Source organism: Anoplophora glabripennis, unplaced genomic scaffold, assembly GCF_000390285.2.
Source record: "Anoplophora glabripennis isolate ALB-LARVAE unplaced genomic scaffold, Agla_2.0 scaffold556, whole genome shotgun sequence".
NCBI lineage: Eukaryota > Metazoa > Arthropoda > Insecta > Coleoptera > Cerambycidae > Anoplophora > Anoplophora glabripennis.
In genome coordinates this window covers 139,614-167,608 of record NW_019416718.1, presented here as the reverse complement: position 1 = coordinate 167,608, position 27,995 = coordinate 139,614, and the positions used below count along the sequence as shown (strand labels likewise).

At 32.9% G+C, this 27,995-nt stretch overlaps 1 protein-coding gene across 1 annotated transcript in view; it reads left to right on the top strand.

The window, feature by feature from the left end:
- LOC108911012 (diacylglycerol kinase eta) overlaps positions 1 to 27,995 on the top strand; it is a 120,588-nt gene that overhangs the window by 57,430 nt on the left and 35,163 nt on the right. Inside the window, exons 5-6 of the mRNA XM_018715823.1 lie at positions 19,428 to 19,668; positions 26,523 to 26,933. Of these exons, the coding sequence (XP_018571339.1) occupies positions 19,428 to 19,668; positions 26,523 to 26,933 (652 nt within the window). The remainder of the gene's footprint in view (positions 1 to 19,427; positions 19,669 to 26,522; positions 26,934 to 27,995) is intronic.

The following is a 27,995-nucleotide window of genomic DNA, read 5'->3' as shown; positions in this document are numbered from 1 at the left end:
AAAAAAAAAAATAGTCTGCTCATTTTTACTAACTTAGAAAAATATTTGTATGAAAATGTGTTCTAAAGTTTGAAATACCATATTTCATTTAAAAAAAATTATATAAAAACAATATTATTTTTAATTAAATAAAAATACTAGTACACTCTCTGCACTGTTGGCATAAGATTATGTAGGTAATAAAGCATAGAATTTTACGGACGATCTCAAAAAAAATTCAAATAAAAGGGTGCGTTTACGCACCTTTGGCCGATAATGGGTTAACCGCAATACATCATACCACTGGAGCCATGATAATCCTAGAATTATAAGAGAAAGAAATTTTCAAAATCGATTTCACATTAATGTGTGGTGTGGTATGCTAGGTTCAAAAATATTAGGGCCATACTCATTTGACGGTTCTTTAACAGATGAACAATATAATAATTTTTTGAGAGATCAGTTACAAGAGTATTTGGAAGAATTAACATTTAATAAGAATGTCCATATTATTTTCTAACAAGTTGGTGCTCCTCTACATAGTGCCCAATTATTTGAATGCTACATTTGAGAAACGCTGAAGAAGACCCATACATTGGCCGTCACAATCCCCAGATATTAACATTATTAAAGACATTGGATTTCTTCCCTGGGGTTTAGTAAAAAACAAAGTTTATCTGACACCACTAAATAGCATTGATCATTTGAAAGACAGGATTAGTACCGCAATAAGTAATATTACACATAACGTTAAATTAAATGCAGTTAGAAGTGTAATTCGAAGAAGTGAATCGAAAGAAATAGACAGTTTGAACAGTACTTTAAAATTTCCGAGGGGTAAACCGCTAGGGAAGTTTTTGTACATGGCCCCAGAAAGTCGGGAAGAAGTTGGAGGAAGTTATAAGGAAGTTGAGGAAGTTGAAAGGAAATAACGCAATGGTGTAATTTATCTGAAAGTACCTATTCCTTTTAAGAAATCGGCTGTCAAACGTCTCACAGAAACGTTCCGTGAAGCAAAGTATCCTTTTGACAGGTGCCCGGGAAATTTGTAATTTGATACCATTTAGTATCATTATTTTAGGTAAATAACTTTCGAACAGTGCAAAACTGGGCTTTGAAACTTTGCCACAAAGTTATAAAATTAGAAACATGGCAAATGAGCAATAGTCACGAAAACATCGCTAGATCCTGAGCAATTTCTAGGATTGAAAAGATATTTTGCGTCATATTAATTACGCTCTCATAGACAGTTAGACAAAACACAATTGATCGTATTTACGATAAAAGTTTGGGTTTTTGGGCATCAGGGAGAGATTTACCCCTCGAAAATTTCACAATTCATTTTATATTTTTGTCTGAATTTAATGATGTATCGTACAATATTTTGTTTATTAATATTACTAAGTTATTGTTACAAATTTACTAAACTTTCTTCTGTTAGGGAAAATTCTATTAGGATAACGTTGTCGATATAAATGTAAAGTCCCTACACTGTTCTTTCTACATTCGTAATAAACCTGCAGTATATCAACTAATTCATTAAAATAATTCATTTTGTTGGAAGGACTGTAAGTAGTTTCAGTTAACGAAAACATGTGTCATTTGAATTAGGATGCCAATTGAAACGAACACACTCATGGTGCCACTACTCGGATAATGTTAAAAAAAGTATAACCTTTTTAGTTACTCCCTTGACAGTCGTCAGTTGTAATGAAAAACTAAGTAGATATCGCGTCATTAAAAGGTTGGGACATTGATCGCCCACAGATTCATGTGTTCAAAATATGACGTTTTAAATCAAATTCCTTGTACACAAAAGTCAGCGCCTATTGAGATATAAGAATGTGATACCGCGAAACAACTCTCTAAAACTGTTTCACTTAGAGACTTTTTTGTCTTTGCTTATTTGAGTGTAATATAACCCATAACGTTTTTATGGGCAGGCCATTGGTTACATTTTCTAGTAAAATTTGTCCAAAAAAATCTTTGTCTCTTGTGAAATTTTGATGTACCTCATGGATTGCATGTAAAAAAAAGCTTATTTTGCATTAAATGTAGTGAAAATACAGGGTGTTCAAGAATTGTGTTTTTGTATTTGAAGGAATGGTTCTAGGTACAAAAATTATTGTGGGTACACGGTTCCCTTTACAGCATCGTTATGTGTAATATGACTTGACAGCTTGGGTTATGAGGTTATATGGGATTATTAGCAAAATGGTGGGGTTAAATGGATCACTGATTTATATTCAGCGATCCCGAAAACATGTAGACACAATCTGACCGCCAGACCCAAAAAACTATTTTTTTTGTGTGGCTGTGTAATTTACATGAACATAGTTGCTAACTGTTTCATAACAGGTACTATGGTTCTTGAAATGCTGTCCATAAGATGCATTTTAAACAGTTGTGTATAATCGATTCTACAAAAGTATAGGGACATAATTGTCGAACTCCCTGTATTTCAGTACATTTAAGAAGGAAGATTTTCCTGTTTTACCCAAAATCCACAGTAGATAAAAAAATTTTGAACATTTTCTTGAAATATCTTTTCAAAACGAAACGTTCATGTAAACTTTTTGCTCCAAATAAGTTGTTATGTTGCTTGCTGACATTTCTCGATTAAAATCTGGACCATCTTGTATGTGGAGAACGTGTATGTACAAAAATTCACGCAAGATTTGAATTTTGCGTCAGTTGTGCGGTAAAGTGTTGCCGACGAAAAAAAAAGACAGCGTGAGAGCTAACATTTCAGGATTATTAAAAATGGAGTGATACACAAACAAATAACACGTTTTCATTGTTGAGGGATATTTTAAAAATAATTAAGGTTTGGCAGCTACAGTTCGCAATTTTCGTACAAAATATGATGGGAATAGTAATTGAACTTCATCAACTGCTAAGAGATTTATTGAAAAATTTAGGGAGACTGGATCAGTTGGTGATTTTAAACAATCTGGACGTCCTTCAACAAGTCGTTTAACACAATACATTGAAGTAGTTGATGAGAGTGTTGCTGAAAGTCCAGGAACATCGTTTGGACACCGTGGTCAAGAAATAGACATTTCGAGAAGCTCTCTAGTATTTACACAAAATATATGCAACTTCATGCTTACAAGTTCAATTGACTCAAGAACTGAAGCCTATTGATCACGCAGAGCGAAGATAGTTCGTTGATTTTTCGAACAAAATAATCTCTAGCGATGAGACTTATTTTCATCTGGATGGCTTCGTTAATCGACAAAACTATCATATTAGGGTTCAGAAAATCCAGTTTTTTGTTCTTAAATTGCATACAAAGACAACATGTGGTTTCAACAAGACGTTGCCACGTCATGCAGCCCGGAAACAATTCAATTACTGCATGAGTCAGTTCTTGGTGATGTAATTTCCCATTCGCGATCACCAGATCAGAATTGGCGGCCTAGATCATGCGATTTAACGCCATTGGACGTTATCTTTGGGTTTTTTTGAAGTTAAGGTTTATACCAACCAGCTCACGACCATCCACACCTTGAAAGAGGAAATTGAGTGCTGTTGATACAGGAAATTCAGCCACATTTATTCAAAACGCTCATGGGAAATCTCGACAAATGAGTCACCGAAGCCGTGGAGGCCATTTACCCGATATGCTATTCCATACATAGCCTACTGTATATTTTATGGATCAACAAAAAAATTACAATTTTTAATTTCCATCAAAATTACTTGCGTGAATTTTGGGACACTCTTTACAATAAGCAAAAAATTACCTAATTATTTTTTAAACAAAAACTAATAACAAAATCAAATTTCTCCAACATGAATTAATACAAAATTTTATTTTGACGAATTCATACTTTCCTTGTCCCGCCGTGTATTGGGTACATTCGTCAAACAAGGAAAATTAATTATTGTAAACTCATTTCATAACGTATTTTTTTGACGTTTCTGTTTTTCACTTTTTGTGAAATATGTGGTAATATGGTAATAAAACTAAAAGTATACAGCTTTCCTTTTTATTTGATACTGACGGACAAATATAAATTGGATATGGTTTATCCAAACCATTTAAAAAAAAAGACGTGAAAACTGGCGACCGATTACTCATCTTTCTTTTAATCATCGCTCTTTTCAGCCTTTTCAGTAAACGGTTGGTGATGGAATAGTCGTCCATCTACACTTCTGAATGTGGTCTTTGAGTAATCGTTTCATAAAAGAAATTCAATTTCTAGACTAGCGGGATATCCCCATTGTAGATGCCTACTTTTCTGGACTAAATAAGGAAAAAGAACTTTCTGTGGCTTAGGAATGTAGTAACATCATATTCGGTTGATAACAAAGCATTATTAATTTCTTCGCGTTGCGAAGTTTGTGACATTCTACGGTTCCAACGAATAAAGTCGTTTCTATAAGTGAAATCCTACACAGGTGATTTGAAAAAGTGTCTGCAGTTAACAGAAGATCAGAAAATAAAACGATTTTTGACTGTTTCTTTCTTGTATACCATGCACCTATTATTCTTTTTCAAAAAGAAGGGGATTCAAAATTTATGCAAAGGTTTTTTTAATATGCTACAATGTCGGTGTTGCTAGTTTTCAATTACCTTATCGCTAGCTACGATCCTTCAACATTTCATTCATTCTTATTACGTACGTAAAATTTAATTTTACATTAAAAATGCTTTTGTTTAAATTAGATTATTTTCAAAAACAAACAATTAACTGTGTCAAAGTCAAGCAATTTTAAATTGATTTTCATACCTCAAATTTTTATCGTGCAAATTTTCACAGTTGAAGACTGTTTTTTAATGAAATTAAAATTTCCAGGAAGGGTTGTGGGAAGTGGGGTCCACATTATTTTGAATAAATTGCTCATGCCACTATCTTCTTTAATTTTCTATACATTTTATGGATTTTTTAAATACTGTATGTATAATTCAAATAAATTTAACAAATTTTCTAAAGATCCTAACAAATGATAATGTTCTTGGATACCAAAAATCTCGGTACAGAAAAGATATCTAACCTCTCAGACAAAAACTTTAATCACAGATAATTAATAAAATTCCTAAAGAAAATGTTAAATATATGTTTGTTGAAAAACTCCGAGATAAGTTTTCGAAAACTTTTGGATTTTTTTTCTTAAATTTAAACTACATATATCTAATGCAAAATTGTGAAAAAAAATTCATTGTTCACTTGGAACAGAAAAACGGTTTGATGCAATTTACAGGGTTATTGTTGAAACCTTTGGGTTTTAAAAACTTTTAGTTATTTTTTTTTATTTTTTCAATTTGTTTTCAGGATTAAAAAAATTTCTTCGAAAACCATAACAGTTCCTTGTAGAGAATATATTCAAGTTTTCAAAACTGCTCTTAGATTTACTGTGCAATAATTTCGTGCAGAGATATCAATGATTAAAGACAAAAGTGTTATTTTTCATTCAACCATCGATATCCCTGCGACCAATAGTCGCACGGAGACCTTTCAAAAATCAAATTGAAGCTGAATAAATAAGCTAACTGACCTCTGTATTGACTGAGTTTGAAAGAATTTTCCTATGTCCACGGACAATCCTAAAATTTCTTTTGATTGCTCGATAACCAAAGCTCACAAAAAAATTATGTCTAAAGCTCTTAACACTAGAGACATAAAGTATCAAATTGCGTTTTTTATCTCGATACGACCATTTTTCACTGAGCCTTTCAAAAATCACTCGCTGGTTACTTTTGTTGAGTGGGTGTTCACCTCGCAAACAGTACTTAATAAGTAACCTGGCAAAAACTCAAGCAGTAATCAATAATGATTAGGGCTGTCAGAACTGAGCCGTGGGACATGGGCGTATGTATTATTTATTAAAAAGCAACCAATTAAATTGTCTACAATACATCACCATAAACACCAACGGATAGGAATTATTAGGTAAAATCTGCACGAGCAACAGTATACTAACGTTACGTGAACGTGAAAAGCATTCTGAGGCCGCGGCTCACGCATGTCCCGATTGATCCGCTTGACACGCCATTGAATTGCAGCTCTCCCTGACAGCCTCAATAATGATAAATGAAATACCCAAAAATAAATAGTCTGTTTACTCAAATGATTTTTATAACATTTCTCTGAGTTTGTTCCTGTCCAATATTAGCATACTGGCATAATTTCTTAAATGTATAACCTGCCACTTTTAACTATGTGGTCCTCAGGATACGAAGATCTTTTGGAATTTAATAACGATGAAGAACATTCAAATTCACAGTTAGATATATTGTCTTCAAAATCAAATACGAATCAGCTGACCCTTTTTGCTGCATCACCGTTAACCCGCACTATCTCCACACATGCACTGAAAGTTGCCGATAATCTTGTAAATAAATGAGTATTAGAGTGGCGACGTACACAAGAATTAAAGTCCATTTTAAAAAACTAATTGTAACTCGACTATTTATTTGATTAAAAAAAAAAAAGAATTCTAGATTCTTGTTCAGGGGAACACGTACCATTACCCCTAACAAAATTTAAATAAATACGACCAAGTTTCACGTTAAGGGATGGTGATATGGAAATAAAGAGGTAATTTAATATAGAACATTTATGATATGATATCGCCATTTAAACCTGATTTGCTTTCGAGTTTAGGGCTAGGGATTCGAGTTTCATGTTGAGCCGGAACTTTCACTCAGCTTCAGGGAACAGAAACGTATAATTTTAATTTAACACTTTAAATAAAACCACATGAGACACTTTCACTTGTACAACATATTGATGTCTTTTAAGATCCACATAATTATTTACACGGTCATTTAAAAAAGTACAAAAATGAAACTTTTCCCATAATATCTCTAAAATAATCAAATAGATGTCAAAATGTGTAACAAAGACAATTTTCAAATAAAACACTCTATTTTTAATACATTTGGTGGAGCGCTTTCTGGAAATTACAAATATAAAATCTAATATATCTATCTGTAATAGTAAGGAAGATAAAACCAATAAGACCAGTGTATTGGATAAGGATTTGTTTGCTTAGAATTCAATAATAATAATGTTTTAATAAACTAAATTATTTTAGATGGAATAGAAATGTTTACCTACGTTCGCTTACGGAATGGTTTTCACCTGGTAATTGTAAAAATTATAGTTGCTTTTGATGAGAGAAAAATACCTAACTAGTTTTAATTATTTATCATATATTATATTATGTACTGTCAGTATTTATATATGTTCAACCTAATCACATTATCTCTCTTATCCCTACACTTAAATATACAGCCCTTTATTATTAATTGCGTTTAATATAAATTCACTGTTTTCGCTATTAATGTTGCAACTCTACATTTTAGATCCTAGTGTAGTGCATTCTATATTTTATATAAGTACTGTAAAAATATATTTAAAGAGTTCAAATTTTCAGATCAAAACTAATGCACGCCATCTAAGAATACCTTGTCTTCTTATCCAAAAATTGTATTTGTTCTTAACAAGGTTAATATTATAGAGCAGTGCCCCATCTTGGTGCTAAATAATATTATATCGCGTATAAGAATGTTTTCCATGAGGTATTCAATTAGGAATATGATTTAGATATCTCTTCTCTGTTAAGTTTCCTTAAAATAATCTCAATGGCTCAATAAACTCATTGTTCAATATGCCGCAAGTCATGAGTTGCTCTACGCCGTTGTTTTTAGCGGCTGGTATCTTAGGGATTTTGATGCGTAACTATTTCATATGACAAAAATCTAATCGGTGGCATATTCTTCAGTTAAATGCTAAACGGGCATTATTTTGTATGATTCATAGTTTTACGTTCTTTGTTTAACGATTTATTAAAGAAATTTGGAGCAAATTTAATTTATCTGGTTGGTCTTCTAACATACAAAAGAAAAAAATACTTTACCTTCCAAAAAAGAAAGTAAAAAGTTCCTATGCATGATTCTAGTTTTTTTTGTCATTTTATGTTTTACGATGATACTCTCTATTCAGGGTAGATGTGATGAAACTGGTATTGTACTCTTGACAGCATGTTATTGTTTGAATAAAAAAGACAAACTATTTCATATTTTTCTTCCTCTGAATTACCCGTAATGAAGACATTTAATTTCTAACTAATCTTTCATTATACTTATAAATTAATTTTATTATTTCCTAACCAACTATATATATCTTTATCCAGCATATTAGTCCTAAGGCACACTTTTTTCGTCTTATCTCTCTTACAATTAGAGACGGACATATCAGACCATGATCCTAAGAACGCTTTTTTATTTTTTGATATTTTGTCAATCAGGCTTTGCCTTGACATGGTGCAAAATGTTTCCCTTCAACATAAAATACGATGGGGGTTTTCTTGAGTACGACCTTTATACGTTGGATCCACTCTACCGGTGTCATGCAGTCTTTGAACACCATTTTGTACTGTTCTGGGATTCGATTGTTGTCTTTGGAGGTAACGTTTCGCATACAAGCGACAAATCATATTTAAATCAAATTCGCACTCCTACATTAATACCATATCCGCTAATGCTTAATCTTATTTTGGCATTTTGAAATAAAACAACGTGAATCAACCTACAGTCGACTAGAGCAAGTAAGACTAGTCCGCGCCCACGCCGTGGTAATAACCACACTGAACTTGATCGAGTAACTGAACAGATGAACAGTAAACAGTTGATTAGTTGATTAAGTGGGGCGATACAGAGTTGGCGTAAATTTCGCGTAATAAGTATTGATTAATTTTTTGGAACACATGATACTTTGAACCGCAGGTTGCTTAATGAAAATTGTTTAAATTCACGCCCACTAACACCATTTTTAAAAAAGCACATGTTTCAGAAACACCATGTCTTCCATAAAAAGCACCAATTTTATAAACTTCCTCACATCGATCCTCTCTCACAAGCTAAGCTTAGGTACCTTCAACATAGAACAGATAGTCTATACAGTTTTGATTTCTGCGTCAGATAAGCCAATAAAATGTTTTCAGGCACCGCCTTAGCATTTTAAGTGTCACACCAATCTTTAAAGTTGCTGATACGTTATCCGAAAAGACGTTTATATCTTTCAGGTATTAAATCAGAAAGTGCCGAGCTTACGACACTTTTTTGCTCAGGACAAATACAAGAAATTGATATATCTCTATCGCTTTCACACATTTTCACGACTTTATAGGAATTGCCAAAGTATTTTGTATATATGAAAAATATATAGTTTCCATAGAACTGCAACATTAAAATATAAGATTAAAGGCATTCTTGATAAATGTTTTTGCTTGTTTAGAAAATATGAATCACCATCACGAACTTCAATTTTGTTGTACAGGGAGGGTCAGAAACAAAAATGTTAATTTGCAAGATACGAAAAAAAGCATTCTTGATAAAAGTTTTTACTTGAAAATGGTTATCAAAGTTATCAAAAATTTTTTATAGAGGGAACAAAACACAAAACTAAAATACGTCTTATTCAAGTGTAATTTTTAAATAATACGAACATAATTACAACAATTAAGTTAAAAAAGTAAACAAAGTAATATGATGAAGATATCAAATTTCAAAAACGCCATCCTCATATTGAACACATTTTCTAATTGCTTCCAGGATTCATGGGATATTGAACGGAAGTCTGGGTAATTCTGCCTTTTAGCATTTCAATATTGTTGTATTGGAATAGCATAAACAACTTGTTTTAAACGGCCCCATAGAAACATATCGGCCATGGTTTAGTCAGGGCTCCTTGGGGGCCACAAAAATGGACCATTTTTACCAATCCATCTTGGACCAAATCTATGGTTAAGCCATTCTGTTAGAATACTTAATTAAATTTTTGATTACGTGACTCTTATTCATTTTTCAAGCAAAAACTTTTATCAAGAATGCTTTTTTTCATATCTTGCAAAATAAGGTAACTTTACTCTTACTCAAAATAACATTTTTGTGTTTTTGGCCCACCCTGACAACAACCACGTAACAAAATTTTACAGCGCAAGGTTTTTTCGCCATATTTTTACATATTTCAAAAATATTAACGAATATACGAGGTGTTGCGTTTTCGCTGTACACTGACGATCCTTCTTATTATAAATGGAACACCTTATATACTTTACAATATGCTGATGAAGCAAAAAATTCTGAATCAAAAACATATAACATACGTTATACCTAACTCTAGCTGTTTAGGAAATATTTTACATTTTTTATAAAAAGTGACAGCTGTCGTTGTTGGTTGACACCTTTGTAACTTATTTCATTTAGCAGTGAAATATGTTTAAAATACTCAAAAATATGGCGGAAAAACCTTGCACTGTCAAATTTTGTTACATATTATAAGGAACGAGCGTTACTGAAGAAGTATATACTAAAAACTCAACCTATATATACAGGGTGTCTCACATTTAAATAGCAGGACTTCAGGAATCAGTAGAAGACCTCATTTTGAGTCTAAAAGTTCCTATATATATGGGTCCTAAAACGCTTTGTTTCTGAGATACAGGGCGTTCAATTTTATTTTTGTTTTATTTATTTATTTTTTAACTAAATAACCGCTGACAAAAAAAATCATCATGTTGCGGCGAAAGACTTAGTATTTAAGGGCAAATAATTTGANTTCCCTCCTTTTAAATATCGGGTATGAGAGTGTGGGCGGAGCATTCCTTGTTTACTAAATGACGTCACTTCAAAGTCATTCAATGTCGAATGCCTCCTCCCATATACAGAGGTCAAATGAAGGTCACCAACTGTTATGACGTCACTTCAAAGTCATTCAATGTCGAATGCCTCCTCCCATATGCAGAGGTCAAATGAAGGTCACCGTGACCTCTATCAATGTCATGCAGGTCACGGATGACGTCATCCAAGGTCACCCAAGGTCATCCCAAGGTCGAAAGTGGAGGGGGGAGTCTCAGCACCGGCTATAATAACCTACTACTCAAGGTTTTTTCGCCATATTTTTACATATTTCAAAAATATTAACGAATATACGAGGTGTTGCGTTTTCGCTGTACACTGACGATCCTTCTTATATGGAACACCTTATATACTTTACAATATGCTGATGAAGCAAAAAATTCTGAATCAAAAACATATAACATACGTTATACCTAACTCTAGCTGTTTAGGAAATATTTTACATTTTTTATAAAAAGTGACAGCTGTCGTTGTTGGTTGACACCTTTGTAACTTATTTCATTTAGCAGTGAAATATGTTTAAAATACTCAAAAATATGGCGGAAAAACCTTGCACTGTCAAATTTTGTTACATATTATAAGGAACGAGCGTTACTGAAGAAGTATATACTAAAAACTCAACCTATATATACAGGGTGTCTCACATTTAAATAGCAGGACTTCAGGAATCAGTAGAAGACCTCATTTTGAGTCTAAAAGTTCCTATATATATGGGTCCTAAAACGCTTTGTTTCTGAGATACAGGGCGTTCAATTTTATTTTTGTTTTATTTATTTATTTTTTAACTAAATAACCGCTGACAAAAAAAATCATCATGTTGCGGCGAAAGACTTAGTATTTAAGGGCAAATAATTTGACACAGAAAATCATCGCATATTAGTTCCAGTGGTGGAGATAGAGGGGTCTCTATGCATATTTTTATAAAAAAAAGTATAGCCGATTTGATATTTTCCAAATGTTTTCGAAAAATATGAAAGAGCATTCAATTTTACCCAGAAAAGGCCCTCTTGTCCAAAGTCGATAGGAGGTGGCGTTTTCAAGAAAAACCGAAAATACTGTTTAGAAGTCAAATTAAGAAAAACCGAAAATACTGTTTAGAAATCAAATCAGACTTGAAATGTCATTCTAATATTGACATTTGCGCTTATTTTATTATAGTTTCTAATTGTGTGTAGAGTATTAAAAAAAATTGCAACAAATTCAAAATGCCGTTTAAGTTTACGAACCAAGAATACGCAGATATTCACTTCATATACGGGTTTGCCAATGGGAACTCGGCAGAAGCTGCTAGGGAATATCGGAGACGATTTCCTAATAGAAGACAGCCGCATCCACACGTTTTTATTAATGTTCATCAACGTTTCGCTAATGACGGATTGAATCTGGTCCATAGGGATCGCAACATAATTAACGTTAATATTGGCAGAAATAGGAGGAATCAGCGAATCTTGCACGAATTTGACAGAGATCCCACGACGAGTACCAGAAAAATTTCCAGGATTATTGGTGTTTCCAGGTGCACTATTTCTAGAACATTAAGACGAGATCATAGACATCCCTACCACTTACAACCTGTTCAGGGTTTACGTCCGGGTGACGAGGAACATAGAATAGCTTTTTCTCGGTGGATTCTTAACTCAATTGAAAACGACGGAAATTTTTTATCACACATATTATGGACCGACGAGTCATGTTTTACTCGTCGAGGTGTGACAAATTTACACAATCAGCATGAGTGGGCACATGAAAACCCGCATGCAATCAAACCACGAAATTTTCAGCACGAATTTAGTGTTAATATTTGGCTCGGCGTTTATAACAATTGTCTTTTCGGCCCTTACATCTTACCTCAACGACTGAATTCTGCGAATTTCTTAGAGTTCTTAGAGACCGAGAGTGCCAACATGTGGGAGGAAATTCCTCTGAATTTAAGAATGCGAGCATGGTTTCAACTTGATGGCTGTCCAGCTCATTTTGGCCGAAATGTCAGGAACTGGTTGAACACCCACTTTCCCGAAAAATGGATTGGCCGCGGGGGTATCGTTGCATGGCCTCCCCGATCCCCTGATCTGACACCCCTAGATTTTTTCCTCTGGGGTTTTATTAAAGAGAGAGTTTATACCACTACTGTGGACACAAGGGATGAACTTATTCGTCGGATTCGGAACGCATGCAGTGAAATCAGAGACAATAACTTAATTCAAATGAGACGTTCTATTCAGCGTCGGTGTCAGTTATGTATCGAAGAAAATGGTTTACATTTCGAACATTTGCTTTGATGTAATATGGTTTTCGTTATTTATTTTTGTATTTATTTTCATTTAATTAATTAAAAACAATTTTAACCGAATTTTTGAACTACATATTTAATTTAGTTGTAACACAATGTTTAAAAATTATTATTTGACTTCTAAACAGTATTTTCGGTTTTTCTTGAAAACGCCACCTCCTATCGACTTTGGACAAGAGGGCCTTTTCTGGGTAAAATTGAATGCTCTTTCATATTTTTCGAAAACATTTGGAAAATATCAAATCGGCTATACTTTTTTTTATAAAAATATGCATAGAGACCCCTCTATCTCCACCACTGGAACTAATATGCGATGATTTTCTGTGTCAAATTATTTGCCCTTAAATACTAAGTCTTTCGCCGCAACATGATGATTTTTTTTGTCAGCGGTTATTTAGTTAAAAAATAAATAAATAAAACAAAAATAAAATTGAACGCCCTGTATCTCAGAAACAAAGCGTTTTAGGACCCATATATATAGGAACTTTTAGACTCAAAATGAGGTCTTCTACTGATTCCTTAAGTCCTGCTATTTAAATGTGAGACACCCTGTATATATATATATATAATAAAACTATTAATAATAATGTTTTAAATGTTCTGCTTTGTCTTAATTAAATTCATTAAAAGAAAATTACGTTTTCACGGTTTCCGTGTTTTGTCGCTTAATACAGTCAGTAAAAAAAGAGTTCCAGTAAATTGCTTAGCAACCTTTTACCGGCCCTGACACTGTCAACGCATTTTCTCAACTACAATAATTAAATTGCATAAGCAAGAGGTTACCGTTCAGTGTAAAATAATTAATATTTTCACCTTCAGAGAAAAGCGTAAATGCCATCATTTCTGATTTTCTTTTTAAAAATAAATAAATAAACTAGCTAAATTTCCGTGAACCTTTCTTTCAATTAACATAATCCCAACACATCATGTTTTATGCTAAAAATAATATTTTACTTGATAAATGTCATCTTCTATATGTCAGCGGCAATTTTTAATAGAATGCATGTTGTAACAACTAATTTGGTGTAGTTCTAGTTCCGACTCAAAATGAATTTGAAATACAGTAATTTCTTACGTTATTGCAAAATAGGCTATAGATATTACTAAATCACTTTAAAAAAAGCAATGTATTAGTCGCGTATACCTACAACTATTTTTGAACGATGAACCGAAAAGCAAATTATATCTATCATCGCAAACATGACATATGTTCTATGTGGCAACCAGAGAATACTGTGTTGGTATAGTGTTCTCTGGTACTTGTATTATAAACGTAATTAGCATAGTGCTTTATGTGGCGTTACACCCTGTACAGTGAATCCTATTTTCATTGTCATGCATGGTATGGTATCTCAATTATTTTTAAAGACAGAAAGTTGCGACTTTTGTAAACGCCCATTTTTTAGATCATTTTTCAGGTCAAAGCAGATTTTCGATTTATTTTCAGTTTTTGAGTTACAGCCAAAAAATTAAAATTTTGATATTTCCAATGATTCAGTCTAGCAGCTATACAGTTAGATTTTTACTGATTATTAGTGCTTATACTTATTTTTTTATAACTAACCAAAGTTAGTCGTGATCTATTTAGAAAAAGATGTTGGCTTTCTAAAAATATGTATTTTGGCTTATTTCAAAAAAGTAAATAAGTTACAGCCATTTCTGTTGCCGAAATAAAAAAATGATTCGTAGTAACATTGAACAATAACTAAAAACTAATGAACTACTAAATGGAATTTGTAATAATTTCGAAACCACGTAAAAAATATAATTTGCCAAATGAAACAACAAACGCAAGCAAGCGACAATTATTCAATGCCACTAGAAAGTATTTTAAAGAATTATAGAACATAAGTATTTATCAAGGGCAGAGCTGAGAGTATTTAGAAAAAAAAACAAATAGTACTTTAAATATAAAATAGTTTGTGTAATTTGTATTTAAAAAAGTATTTAAAATCTTCTAAATACTCTTGAGTATTTAAAATACTCGAAGTATTTAAAATACTCAAAATACGTACCAAAAACAAATACTTTTTACCTATTACGATTGGCGATTGGTACAACACGTGCTAAAAAATTACGCACCTTGTACGCCTGGATTTAGCGCATTCTACTCTGCATTCTGCAATGTGCATTGTGTTATTGCTATTCTGTCTACTACCTTTTAGGTAACTATCATCACTAGTCAAGCATCAAAATTTCTATTCTAAGAAAAACTTAATAAAAAATTATGAGTGAATTAAATATTCTGTATCTCAGTGATCCAAATGAAAATATTTATTTCCAGACTCATGTCTAGTTTTTTTAAAATTTTTTGATCTGGATTGCCTTGCACAACAATATATTTTTTAAGTCGCCTCTTAAAAGTTTCAGATTTAATATTTCACAAAAATATTTTAAATACTATTAATGAATATTTTCAATATAGGTATTTAATATTCAACATACTTAAAATACTATTTTAAATACTAAATAATTTATATTTAAATTACTTTGCCAAAGAAGTATTTTGTTTTTAAGTGTTTTAAATTACTTTCGTACTAGTATTTTGTAATTTGTATTTTAAAAACATTTTGAAAGTATTTTGCCCAGCTCTGATCAAGGTCAATCTGAAACATTTGTTTCAGACGTCAATTATGACTTCAGTATAATGTTCAATAATTTGAGCACGGTTTAATTAAATAAAATGTTATATTTTTAGAATAAATGTAACGTTTTTGTCTAACTTTCAATTAAATAAATGTGTACTATTTGATGATACATATGCTTTATACGAAAGAGCAAGACATCCTTTTTTTATTTATCTTGTTTTTCGCCATAGTCAACAGTGGCACGTAATTCTGTTTGGTTTAGTTCATTACCCGGATCCATACTAACGCAAACACAATTCGGTGTAAACAGTAGCATGTGAAATCAGTAACTGCCACCAAATATATTAAGCTTAGTCCAGGATAAGGGTAAGCGTAACAAAAAATGACACTTAAAAAATTAAAAAAGATGATGTTAACTATTAATTTAGGAATGGCATTTAAAATGTCTGCAATTTCACTAAAAAAATTGCCAACTTGTGGGAAAGCCGCAACTTCTATCTTATACAAAAACACAGGCACACAAAAAAAAGAAAAGTGGCATATTTCAGAGAGTAGCGCTATGTATCCTTACGTACTTTGATGCACCGAATTCGAATCCGGGCCAGAATTGCTCCATCACACTTCATTTTTTTTTAAATCGCGAAAAAGAGATGTCGCGGAAAAGAAATTCTACACTAGGGGGTATAGCATTTAAAACAATTGTAAAAAGAGATTGGAAGTTACCGCAGGATCATATTTATATGTATTTTGACGTGAATCCATTTTCTTTACTCCTTTTTCCTTTTGTAATGAACTCTTTTATCTTAAAATGATCTATGCTACGGATTTCTATTTCTTTTCTGTATTTTTGGCTCGTTTTCCCTTTTAAGCATCCAACCAAAATCTGCCATCACATTAAAATTCCACCTTCCTTGGGACTGACACTCCATTTCCTTGATATATTGGTAAAACCGTTTACCCTGTTCTTCGCGATAGTCTCCGAGGTTTTTCGGAAATTAGTCGATGAAAATCTAGGCAATTTGAAGTTCATCAAGTAACCCTGTTTGAAGTTGTTCAACAATTCCGCAGCTAAATTCTGGTAATCCTCATTTAGGCCAATCATTATAGCTTTTTTTCAGGAAAGAAATACTATTAGAAGTTTTTCTGTGGAATATTGTTCAGAAACGTGTTATAAACAAAATATCAAAAAATCAACTCGAGACTAGTTGGGAATCTTTATTAAAACAATGGTCAAAATTATGAAGAAATAGTTTTTCGACTGGCGTAAAAAAACTGTTATTCATAGAGAAAAAAATGTTTATACAAAAAAGGTAGGTATTAAATAAATCTGTAAAATAAGACAAGTCCGATTAAATTCCGATAATTTGTTTATGCGCAAGAGCTCAAAAATGGTCGAAATTGTCCGCTTTTTTCAATTGCTAATAATTAATGCAATTTTCATCGCAGACACTTGTAATTCAGGATTTTTGAAGCTTTTTGCACCCTTAATAAGTGGTAAAAATTTCAGCCCAAAAACTTCATTAGCTTGGCGTTGGCGGAATTTGTTATCTAAGAAGATGCTATTTTCAATTCATTTTTCCCAAGCTCACAGGCGTTGTAGGGTTTCGATCATTAGTTGTTTTTGTACCTAAATAGTTGTATTGACATATGCATTTACTGATAATTTAATTTTTCAAATTTAATTTGTTTAAAAATGACTGAAAAAATGTTAATATTTATTACATCGTTAAGCGCGCATGCTAAGCCTCGCCTTCCCCACTCGTTCGCTAGACCAAGTAATAGAACGCATCGCCGCTATCTTCTTTTTCGAAATTAAATAGTTGAATTCACCTTAATGTTAATGTAGGACATGAAAATATAGCTCTTAATGTATACTCTCTCCAAATTTCGGCTCTTAATATTAATAATTAAGGTCACTGCGATTAAATAAATAAAAAAAATTATCTCAGCTTCTAATCAACTTACAACAACGATTTTTTTTTAAATTCGAAGAAAACTAAAGTAAAGAGGTTACTATTTTATTTTATAATAATTACCTATCTTAACAATTTAATAAATATTAACATTTTTTCAATCAATTTTAAACAAATTAAATTTGAAAAACTAAATTCTCAGTAAATGCCTATGTCAATACAACTATTTAGGTACAAAAACAACTAATGATCAAAACCCTACAACGCCTGTGAGCTTGGGAAAAATGAATTGAAAATAGCATCTTCTTAGATAACAAATTCCGCCAACGCCAAACCAATGAAGCTTTCGAGCTGAAATTTTTACCACTTATTAAGGGTGTAAAAAGCCTCAAAAATCCTGAATTACAAGTGTCTGCGATGAAAATTGCATTAATTATTAGCAATTGAAAAAAACGGCAATTTTCGACCATTTTTGAGCTCTTGTGCATAAACAAATTATCGGAATTTAATCGGACTTTTTTCATTTTATAGGCTTATTTAATACCTACCTTTTTTGTATAAACTTTTTTTCGCTATGAATAATAGCTTTTTTACGTGAGTCAAAAAACCACTTTTCCATAACTTTGACCACTGTTAAAACAAAGTTTCCCAACTAGCCTCGAGTTGATTTTTTGATATTTTATTTATAACAGGTTTCCGAACAATATTCCGCAGAGAAACTTCTAATAGTATTTTTTTCCCCGAAACAGGCTCTTTCATGTCTATAATGACTGGGCTAATTCTTCTGATTACTCAAGAAATTCTGAGGGACTTTCTTAAAGACAGCCATGCTGCTGTTTCAATATCATTTAATTTTATGACAAATTTTTCGTGTCTGAACACGGCACGGATTTGAGGATTTCAGATTAGCATCACTTATTTCCAGAAACTTGCCTCCTAAATGTCCAAAACAGTCGCCATCTTTGTCAATCACTTTAACAAATTATTTTATAAGACCAAATTTAATATGGAGAGGTAGAAACAGAATATTTGAAGGTGCAACTAAGAGTTCGCAGTTGGAAAATATTGCAACCCTGGATGGAAATTTGTTCTTTTTGGCCATACTTTTTGTTCATAGTGATTATTTCTATTTCTACTGCCTTATAGACAAAAGAAACAGGGATTTTTTAAATCCTGACTGCTGTCCAAAAATCAGGATTGAAATCTTAAGATCGCCGCATTTTTCATTGGTGTACAGGCACAGACAATAAAATGGCTTCCAAAAGAATACAGTAAGAAACGAAATTCGTTCAAAGGGTCGAAGGTTTATCGCCTAAGATTCTCAATTGAATTTTATCATTAGAAATTTAAAAAGAAGTAAAGGAAATAATGGAATTACTTTGTGTATTTCGTTTCTCAAACTGCTGACGAAACCCATCAGTAAGGAACCAGCAGTTTGTACCCTAGACACAGTATTGAAACCGAAAATTAATTAACCTTTAGATATACATATTTGTACGTCATAAACGCTATCTGCTAGAGGGAATGAAAGATGAAGTTGAACTGCCTCTAGTTTTGAAAAATAGAACATTCCATATTTTCTGTTGGTATTTATGGACGGTTTATTACATTAAAACAAATTTTTGGTTAATAAAGCAATTCTAGCCGTGAATCCGGATTTAAGGCATCGAAATACAGATAAATCCATATTTATCTGCAGGACAATTCCTGCAGTCATTTCTAGTCGGTATCTACAATTGTACCTAATGCTGATCTCTCCCAAAGAGAGATCTTCCGAATTTTTGTATTTAATGGTGGTTTTTCGGGATTTAAAAGAAAGTGGAAGGTAGATAGAGCAATTTTGGCCGGATTCGGATTCAGCGCGTCAAAATACATAAGTCTTTGAAATAGACCACTTTTTTTTGTGTCCCTGGGTAATCGTTATACCTTAGCCCAGCGACATCGAAAGTGCGGTATACTGTACATACATTCAGTTAACTTAATATTGTTGTTCGCTGTTTCAGGTGACGAGCAATTAGCTAAAAAGTGTGATATTTTACATCAAAAATTAGAGTTGTTATTAAAAACGTTAACCAGCGAACAAATAGATGCGAATAACTTATCGAATCTAGACGACGAAAGCCATAGTTCAACTAAGCACACGGACGACACGGACAGCGAGATGTCATTCGACAAAGCGAAGTCGGAGAAGTGCGAGAAGGATCTCAGCAATTTTAATTTCAGGAAGCACAGGCGGACGTCGAGGTGAGTTATTTTTCCCGGGCTGGAACGTTATATCTTTTATCAGGTGGTGCAAGTGGAACAATTTTATGAGGCGGATGCTGGCGCGAATTCAATTAAAACCTAAATAGTGCAAATGCCTCATCAATTTAGTTTCATTCACAGACCCAGACGCTATTGAACAAGCTCGGAGCGCGAACCAAATTAAAGACTCCGGAATATTGATTCGTTAAAGTTTAACGTTGAAACTAAAATATTTGTTGCAATTACGTTTGAAGATACGGTACACGTTTATCAAAAAATTATATTTAAATTATTAATAGAACTGTGATCTATAGCTTTATTAGAGCTGCAGCAATTTCAAGAGAAAATTTAATTGGATTTAAGTAGGCCATATGAAGATGGGTACAGACTGAGCAAATATTGTAGAATACCTGTTGTGGAAGGCTAGCAACAGTATCAACTGATGAACTTAAGAAAGAAAAGCGGTTTAGAATAAGTTCGAATAGATCCAAGTATCTTGTTGTTTAAATATTCTGTAGTAGTTTGCCTCCAAGGCTTTAGCTATATAGGATGGCCCAACGAAAACGTAACAGAGCCCATAGTGGCTAGGAAAAACTTTTTTTGGAAAAAAGCAAAAACCCGTCGATTTTGTTTACGAGGGGGACATCTTTTTGCATGAATTAGATGGTTCTAATTGCTACCCCCCGAGCGGGGTAAACATCCCCTCCAAATTTTTAAATAGTAAGGGTAGTCAAGTTGCATATCGTTGAAAAGCTCTTTTGATTCTCTACACAGTCATGGGTCCCTTTTGAAAATCAACGCATTTTTTTAAAGATAAAGGGTGCAGAACTTAACACATACAAAATTTCCTATTATCTCTACAAATTATTCTCTAATTAAAATTCGCTATCGAGTTCGCTATTAATTTGAAAATCATTAAGTTAAAGAAGCGTCTAAACATATCCAAATGGCTGGAAATAATTGACCAACAACTTCCATTCAACAATAAATAATTTTACGTGAACTATTCTCATTACTTACTCCAACGTGTTGTTAGATTATTTGCAGTTATTTCTTTCACAAATTCCACTAAAAACGGTATAGATAAGAGACTATTTTTCAGTCAGCGATTTTGTCGTAAAGTGGTGTTAGTGGTTTTAGTGGCTGTTTCGCATTAAATACAAAATAATTAAAAATGGTTTATTCGATGCAAGAGAGGGTGGAAATAATTGAATTATTTTATAAAAATAACGAATGTGCTTCGAGTGCAGCTCAGTTGTTTACTGAACGACATGCCAATAAACCCGTCCATCGCAAAATTGTCTTGGTGTTAGTAAGAAAATTCCGGGAGACGGGATCTGTGGGTAATAAAAAGCGAAACAATGAACGTACTGTACGTAATGAAGCTGTGGAGGTTGCAGTTCTGGGACACGTTGCTTTAGATCATAAGCTAAGTACACGGTAATTGGCTTCTGTAAGCGGTGTAAGTCGGGGTAGTGTACAACGAATTTTAAAACATTACAAGTTCCAGCCTTATAAAATTCACCTTCTCCATGAACTTCACGAAGATGACTTTGACCGCCGGGTACAATTTTGCGAGGTCATGACTGAACGGGCGATGCATAATCCAAATTTTCTTTTCAACATTTGTCTTTCCGATGAGTGCAGCTTTTTCCTAAATGGCACCGTCAACCGCCATAATTGCCGTTACTGGGCAGACTCCAATCCAAGTATATTCCACGAACAGCATACTCAACACCCAGACAAATTAAATGTTTGGACTGGTATCTATGGTGATTCCCTTGTTAGTCCTTTTTTTATAAATGGTAATTTGACTGGTGATATGTATTTGGAATTGCTGCAAGAAGCCATTGATCCAGCCTTAACGGTAATTGTGGAAAACAATAATGATTACCTCGGAGATGAACTGATGTTTCAGCAAGACGGGGCTCCCCCCCCCCCCCCCTATGCCCCCCATGTGCGCGAATTCTTAAACCATACATTTCCGAATCGTTGGATAGGTAGGAGAGGAAAACCAAAATCTATGCCACCCAACCGGACTCTCTTGCATGGACGCAGGGGGCCAACATTTTGAACATTTACTGTAATAAAAATTTGCTTTCAAAACCCTGTATCTTTTACAAAAATAGGCTGATTTTCAAAAGTGGCACATGACTGTGTAGAGAATTAAAAGAGCTTTTGAACGATATGCAACTTGACCACCCTTCCCATTTAAAAATTTGAAGGGGATGTTTACCCCGCTTAGGGGGTAGCAGTTAGAACCATCTAATACATTCCTAGCCGCTATGGGCTCTGTTACGTTTTCGTTGGGCCACCCTGCATTATTAAATGTGTTTATACGTGTGTTTTTCTCTCATTAGTAAGTTCAATCAAGGTTATCATTTTTACTAAAAAAATTAAGAACAGAAGACCTGAAATATCTAAGAATCTTATTAGTCTCATAAACATATTATATGTCCTTCTGGTTCTGGACTTTTCTAAACTGTTGGTTTACCTCAGTTTTCAAGTTATGTATTTTTCGTTGAATTTCGGTCTCTAGTCCCATTAGGATCTAGAATTGTTTTAATTTTATATATGTAAAATTAAAAAATCAAGTTCTGTTAATAATGAATTAAACTGAAGGACGAAAACAAGTTTAGCTCATTGATAAAATAAAAAATGACGTGTGACTGAGAATTTATTTCTTATTTCAAGAGTTAAGCAAAGTGCGACAAAAAAATAATTGATGTTTTTTGTCACATTTCTTTCAGTATGCTATACAGGATGATTCAGTCATAATGCCTTTAATTTTAAGGGCAGATAGAGAAAAATTAGTAAAATACGAATACGCGATTAAAAAAAATTTAATGCATATTTACGCAAAAGAAATATCTTCAAATCATGATTTAAACCCCTTTCCGAACCACTCCTGCACATTGCCAAATTTAAACATTTTCCTAGTATTAGCCATCATAAATAATAACCGGTTGTATTGACAATTTTAGATTTTTTCTTTTTCACTTCAGCCAATAATATTTTAAAATGTTAAAATATGTAATGAACGATATAAATCATTTTTTAAAAGTATGCAATTAACATATTAAATTGCCCAGCAAGGACCTCGAGGAGGTATGAGCATGCCTTGTCAAATAAACAGTTTTTTATTAACATATTAATTTTCCAAGCAGTGACGGCTGGTGAAATTTCTAGTATGCCATACCTCAGTAACCAGACATGGGACATATATAGTACTTTTGTAGAAGGAGACCGATTTCACAATTTGCGAAAACAATTTGAAAATGAAAATGCGGTATTTGCATTTCGTAAACATTCTCCATATAAAATCACCATTTCCGCATATTCAGAATACGCAAAATTAGCCATTACGACCGACACGCGAAATATTCTAAAATAAACTGCGGGTTGTATTGCATTCTGCATACTTTCTATAATCTCCATATGTGATCTCCAAATTTTCGGGAAAACAATACGGAAGATACCATTAAGGATGGTAGGTTTGAATATTTTATTATTATTTATGTGGTTCTGATGATTCGTTTCAATGTTCAAATGCTTTGTTATCCGCCAGGGGAATATTTTTTTTCAATTTTCTGTCTTTATTAGGCTGTCCGAGTACATGGTTAAAATTAATAACGTTATGATTGAATCACCCTGTATAAAATAATAAGAAAATAAGAGACAAAATTGTAGTAGCAGGTAATACAGGATGGAAGATCAAAAATATTAGCTCTACCTGTTCTTATTGCTAGAATAGTTGCCGAATAAATTGAAAAACTGAGCAAAAGTTCATTGTATTTCAAACAAATCAAAGTTGAGGAATATAAGAAAAAATACATTTTTTTCTTTTTGTCACTGATTCATGTACTTTGCTCTATAAAATGGTAAAAAAAATGTACAGGAAAAATTTTCTGATGCAATAAATTAATAAAAATCATTTTTTCTAGTATTTTACAATTGTCACTGATTTGAGTTCTTAATGCAAATGAAAATAAAAAATTAGTAAGAAATATGAATTTTTTTCTGGACCTCGTTAAAATATTTCAAAAGTGTCCGGACCCCACCTAAAATTACTTGCCGACCCCTGGTCTAGAGTTCTAGAGCGTGGCTCAGGATTTTTTTTTAAATTACCGTCTAGGTTACGTCACTCTATGATTACGGTATATAGAGTTAGCATTGGACAACCCTGTATAATACTTTAGTTTACCCATAAATAAAATAGTTAATAAAATTGAATAAAATCATAATATAATAAAAAGTATGTATTTTTTTAATAAAACTTTTTAAAAATCGAAGTAACACATGCCACAATTTTAGTCTACGAGTTTAATTTCGTTATGGCGACATCTCGACGGCAAATTGAATACAAAGTAGAATATTCCGCCATAGGTAGGTAGGGTTATCCCCGCGGGGTTTAGATATAATATAAAAAAATAAATCAGCAGTTCCATTGTCAGGAAAGAGAAAGTTCCGCAATAAATCCTTATACGTCGCATAAAATGCGACAATATTTCTCTTTCATACAATATAAAAGGTATTATAACACAATGAATATCAAAAAGGTACACAATAGGATATTTCAGCCAGGTTAATCTATTTGCTGTAACTTTTCTTAGTATTTGAGCATGATACTAAAGCCGGGAAGGAAACCACGAAGGTGAAGGGAAAGAGGCTCTAATCGTATATACAATAAATCAAACATTAAGATGTTTGACTTTTTTTAATCAGTATCTATAAAACATTCATGGAAAAATGTGAAGAATACTTCATCATTTTGGAATCATCACTTCACCTCTTTTAAACAAAGCATTCTTTGATTTGAGATTAGCTTCAAAACATCAATAAAAAATTCATATATATTAATGGACTAAGATTGCTAATGTTGAAATTAAAGAGAGCAAGTTAAAGAAATTATGTGTGTTTATACAGATACATATAATTCAATTAACGTACTACTACCTTACTCTAGCCAAATATACTCGTACATAATTTTTAATCAATTCGGTATTACAGAAGATTCTTTATATCTTTTATACAGTCATTCTTAATTTGAATGCTAAACTTCTGCAGGAAGTTCAAATGAGCTATAGATCAATTATAACTCTTTATCTTCGTGAAGAAGCATATAATAGTTTGAAATAACTGAATCCAAAGGAAGATAAAGTATCAAAAACGTGGCAAGTGTGTCTTAAAAGATCGGTTTCAATGTTTAACGATTTAAAGTGGTTCAGAAACAAAACAAAATTTTTTTGTTTGTTCTTTGGTCATGTAATAAAAAACGATTTACGCTTTAAAATTTACTAGGGTTCCTAGGATAAACAACTTTTTTATATCAAGAATCGAAATATCAACAAAAAAATTTACAAGGTTATGGAACCCCCATTCGAGGTGACACTGTACACAGTATTTTTCAATGCAATTTAGTTCAATCAATAGGTAGAAGAACTTACAAAAAATATGGTGATATAGGAAAAAAATTCTAAGAAAGATAGTGTTTTTTCCTGTGGCGCATAAACGGCGAAGTTAACCTAAAAAATTCATAAAAATCAAAAAAAGTGTTTTTCGCTATTAAAAAAAAATTGAGCTCCAATCGAAAAAAGTTAAATGAAAAAGCTATTAGAGAATAGCTTGTAGCTATTAAAGAAACCTATAGATTCATATTTTAAAATATATCGATTGCTGTATTACTTTTCGAGATATATCGAAAAACCCGTCAAAAATCGACTTTTCTTGTTTTTGCTATATCTTTTGCAAATTAGGGTTTTGAAACTTGTTACTTGCTGTAAATGTAGCCCTCGGCAAGCAAAAATAGTATATTACACCACAATGGCCGAAAATTGAATTTTCGGCCCTGCGCGTCATGATGCCCGAGGCAAAGCCGAGGGCATCATGACGAGCAGGACTGAGATTTCAACTTTTGGCCCGTGTATGTCTTTCTTTTAAATTAAAAAATATTAAAAATTTTTCGAGTTATATCGATTTTTCGAAAAAAAAAATTCAGCTCTTGCTCGACGAATAGTCGTAGAGAAACTAATCAGGACTCATTTTTTTCCTTAAGAGTTGTACTCTCTTGATAAAAAAGAGTGATAACGATTTGATTCACTTCAAGTGTCCAAAAATTACTGAAAAAAGTAAAAATTTTTTGGTCGCGTTTTTCTTGAATATCTTTTTCGATTTTCATATTTTGATAATGTCTATTACAGGAATCGATTGCGCTGGCATTTTTACGCGAATTTAACAAAAAACGTTGCTCTACGACCTTCTGAAGCCGAGATATATATTTTTTTTAATTCCACAGGCCGCTATTTAAGTGCTACCTTACAGAAATTGAAAACTTATATTTAATTGTGCGTCAACCCGATGCATTCGAGCGCGGCGAGCTAACTTAGCGGGCAGCGGAGTGGGGGTAACGCTACTCGCCCGCTCAGAAAACTGCATTCGCGCGTTCAAAAGAGCTCTTACTTTCAAAATCTTCATTATCTCGGCTTCTGGAACACGCACAAAAATCCTTTTGTACTTAATCTGGGGTAGCTCGACGAGATAAACCAAAATATGACGTTTACGACGGCCTCAAAAGCATAATTACCTTTGAAAAATGTAATTTTCCTTTAGTCTAAAATTCTGTCACCGCTTGTTAACCTTTTTATTAGCGAAAAGCCGTTTTTTTTTTACTTTTATGAATTTTTTAGGTTAACTTCGCCGTTTATGCGCTGTAGGTAAAAAACACTATCTTTTTTAGAATTTTTTTTCCTATATCATCATATTTTTTGTTTCCAGGTGGTATCTTTTGTAAATTTAACATTAGACTGTGACAGCTTGATTGGATTAATTGTCTTTTTATTGTTTCCTATTTCCAGGTTCATGGAACGAGAAAAGGACGCCCTTATCCATCGAGCGAACAGCCTGAAGCGGGCGATTCGAAACTTGGTCGAGCACACCGAGCAAGTAGTCGACGAGCAAAATAGACAATCAACCTCAGCAATACCCACTGTTAAAATATCTTTAAGTTCGGATTTAGATAAGGTGGACTCGATAAAAATGGACTCTCTGAAAGTGATGCCCACCATAGAGTCCGGTGGGAGCAGCGAGGCTAGTTCGTGCCCATCGCCGACTAGCTCCATCCTAACTGCCAGGCTAGCCAATCTTTCCCCCATGCCGGACGTCAGAAGGGATTCCGCTTTTGGGAGCGACGACACCGACATGTTAACGCTTCCGGTTCCAGCCGATTTCGCGGACAGCAGGAGGGCTAGTCAAATTCAACAGCAAAGGTACGACTTCCTGATCCATTTTGCACTCAAATGAGCCAGGTTGTCAATGCAATTTCAATTAATAATTCCTCTACTGTAATCATAGAAATACCTGCTTTTAGGCCTTTAAAAAATACACGTTTATTGCTCTCGCTTTTATGGATGTAAATATAAAATATACACAAGAGAATAATAGCACTTTTGTGCATGATAAAACCTGTTACTTCTCTGATCTTATACAAGGTCGTTGATATGTATGGAAACGGTCGATTATCTCCTAAAGTAAGATGACTATGGAAAAATCATAAGACACAAAACGTTTTCGGCCTTTTTTTAAATATATTACAATAAAGAAAAATTAAGTATACAGAATTAGGCAAAAAGTCATAACTTCTTTCTTTAATGGAACACACTGTATATTTTCCATCTTCCAATTCTTCTCGAAATTTCAAACAAAATTCATATAGCACATCATGTACCTAAACTTAACCGTTTTCGAAATATCGAACTTTGAAAATAACTTTTTACTACTTTCAAATTTACAAAAGAAGAGGGCCCCAACGTATGGATATTTATTTGGAAAATAACACAAGGTGGAGGATATGGATATGATTTAATAATTTTATTATTAGTTTTTTTACATAAAAATAAATAGCATAATAGTTCATGGTTGATAAAAATGCATGAAACAAAATAATCTACATTTTAATGAATTTAAATTTTATGAAAATAATATCTAATTATGCCAGAATAAAAAAATAAACCACATATATTTTCAGTTATAATATCACAAGAGCATAGAAAATATTCGATTATACTTCCGAGTCATGAGACGTATTCTGCGAAACACGTGTTTTAAGGTATACGTCGAGTGTGGAGGTTAGTATAATCGAATATTTTCGTTTGCTCGAGTGGTATTCGATACGATTACATAATGAATTAACTAACTTTATTGGTTTTTTTTTGACGTTTATTGACAAATGTTAAAACCACATACTTCTATCTATAGAAGTATGTGGTTATCTATAGAAGTATGTGGTTAAAACTATCGTTACCATGACATAGTTCACATTGTTGGAGGAG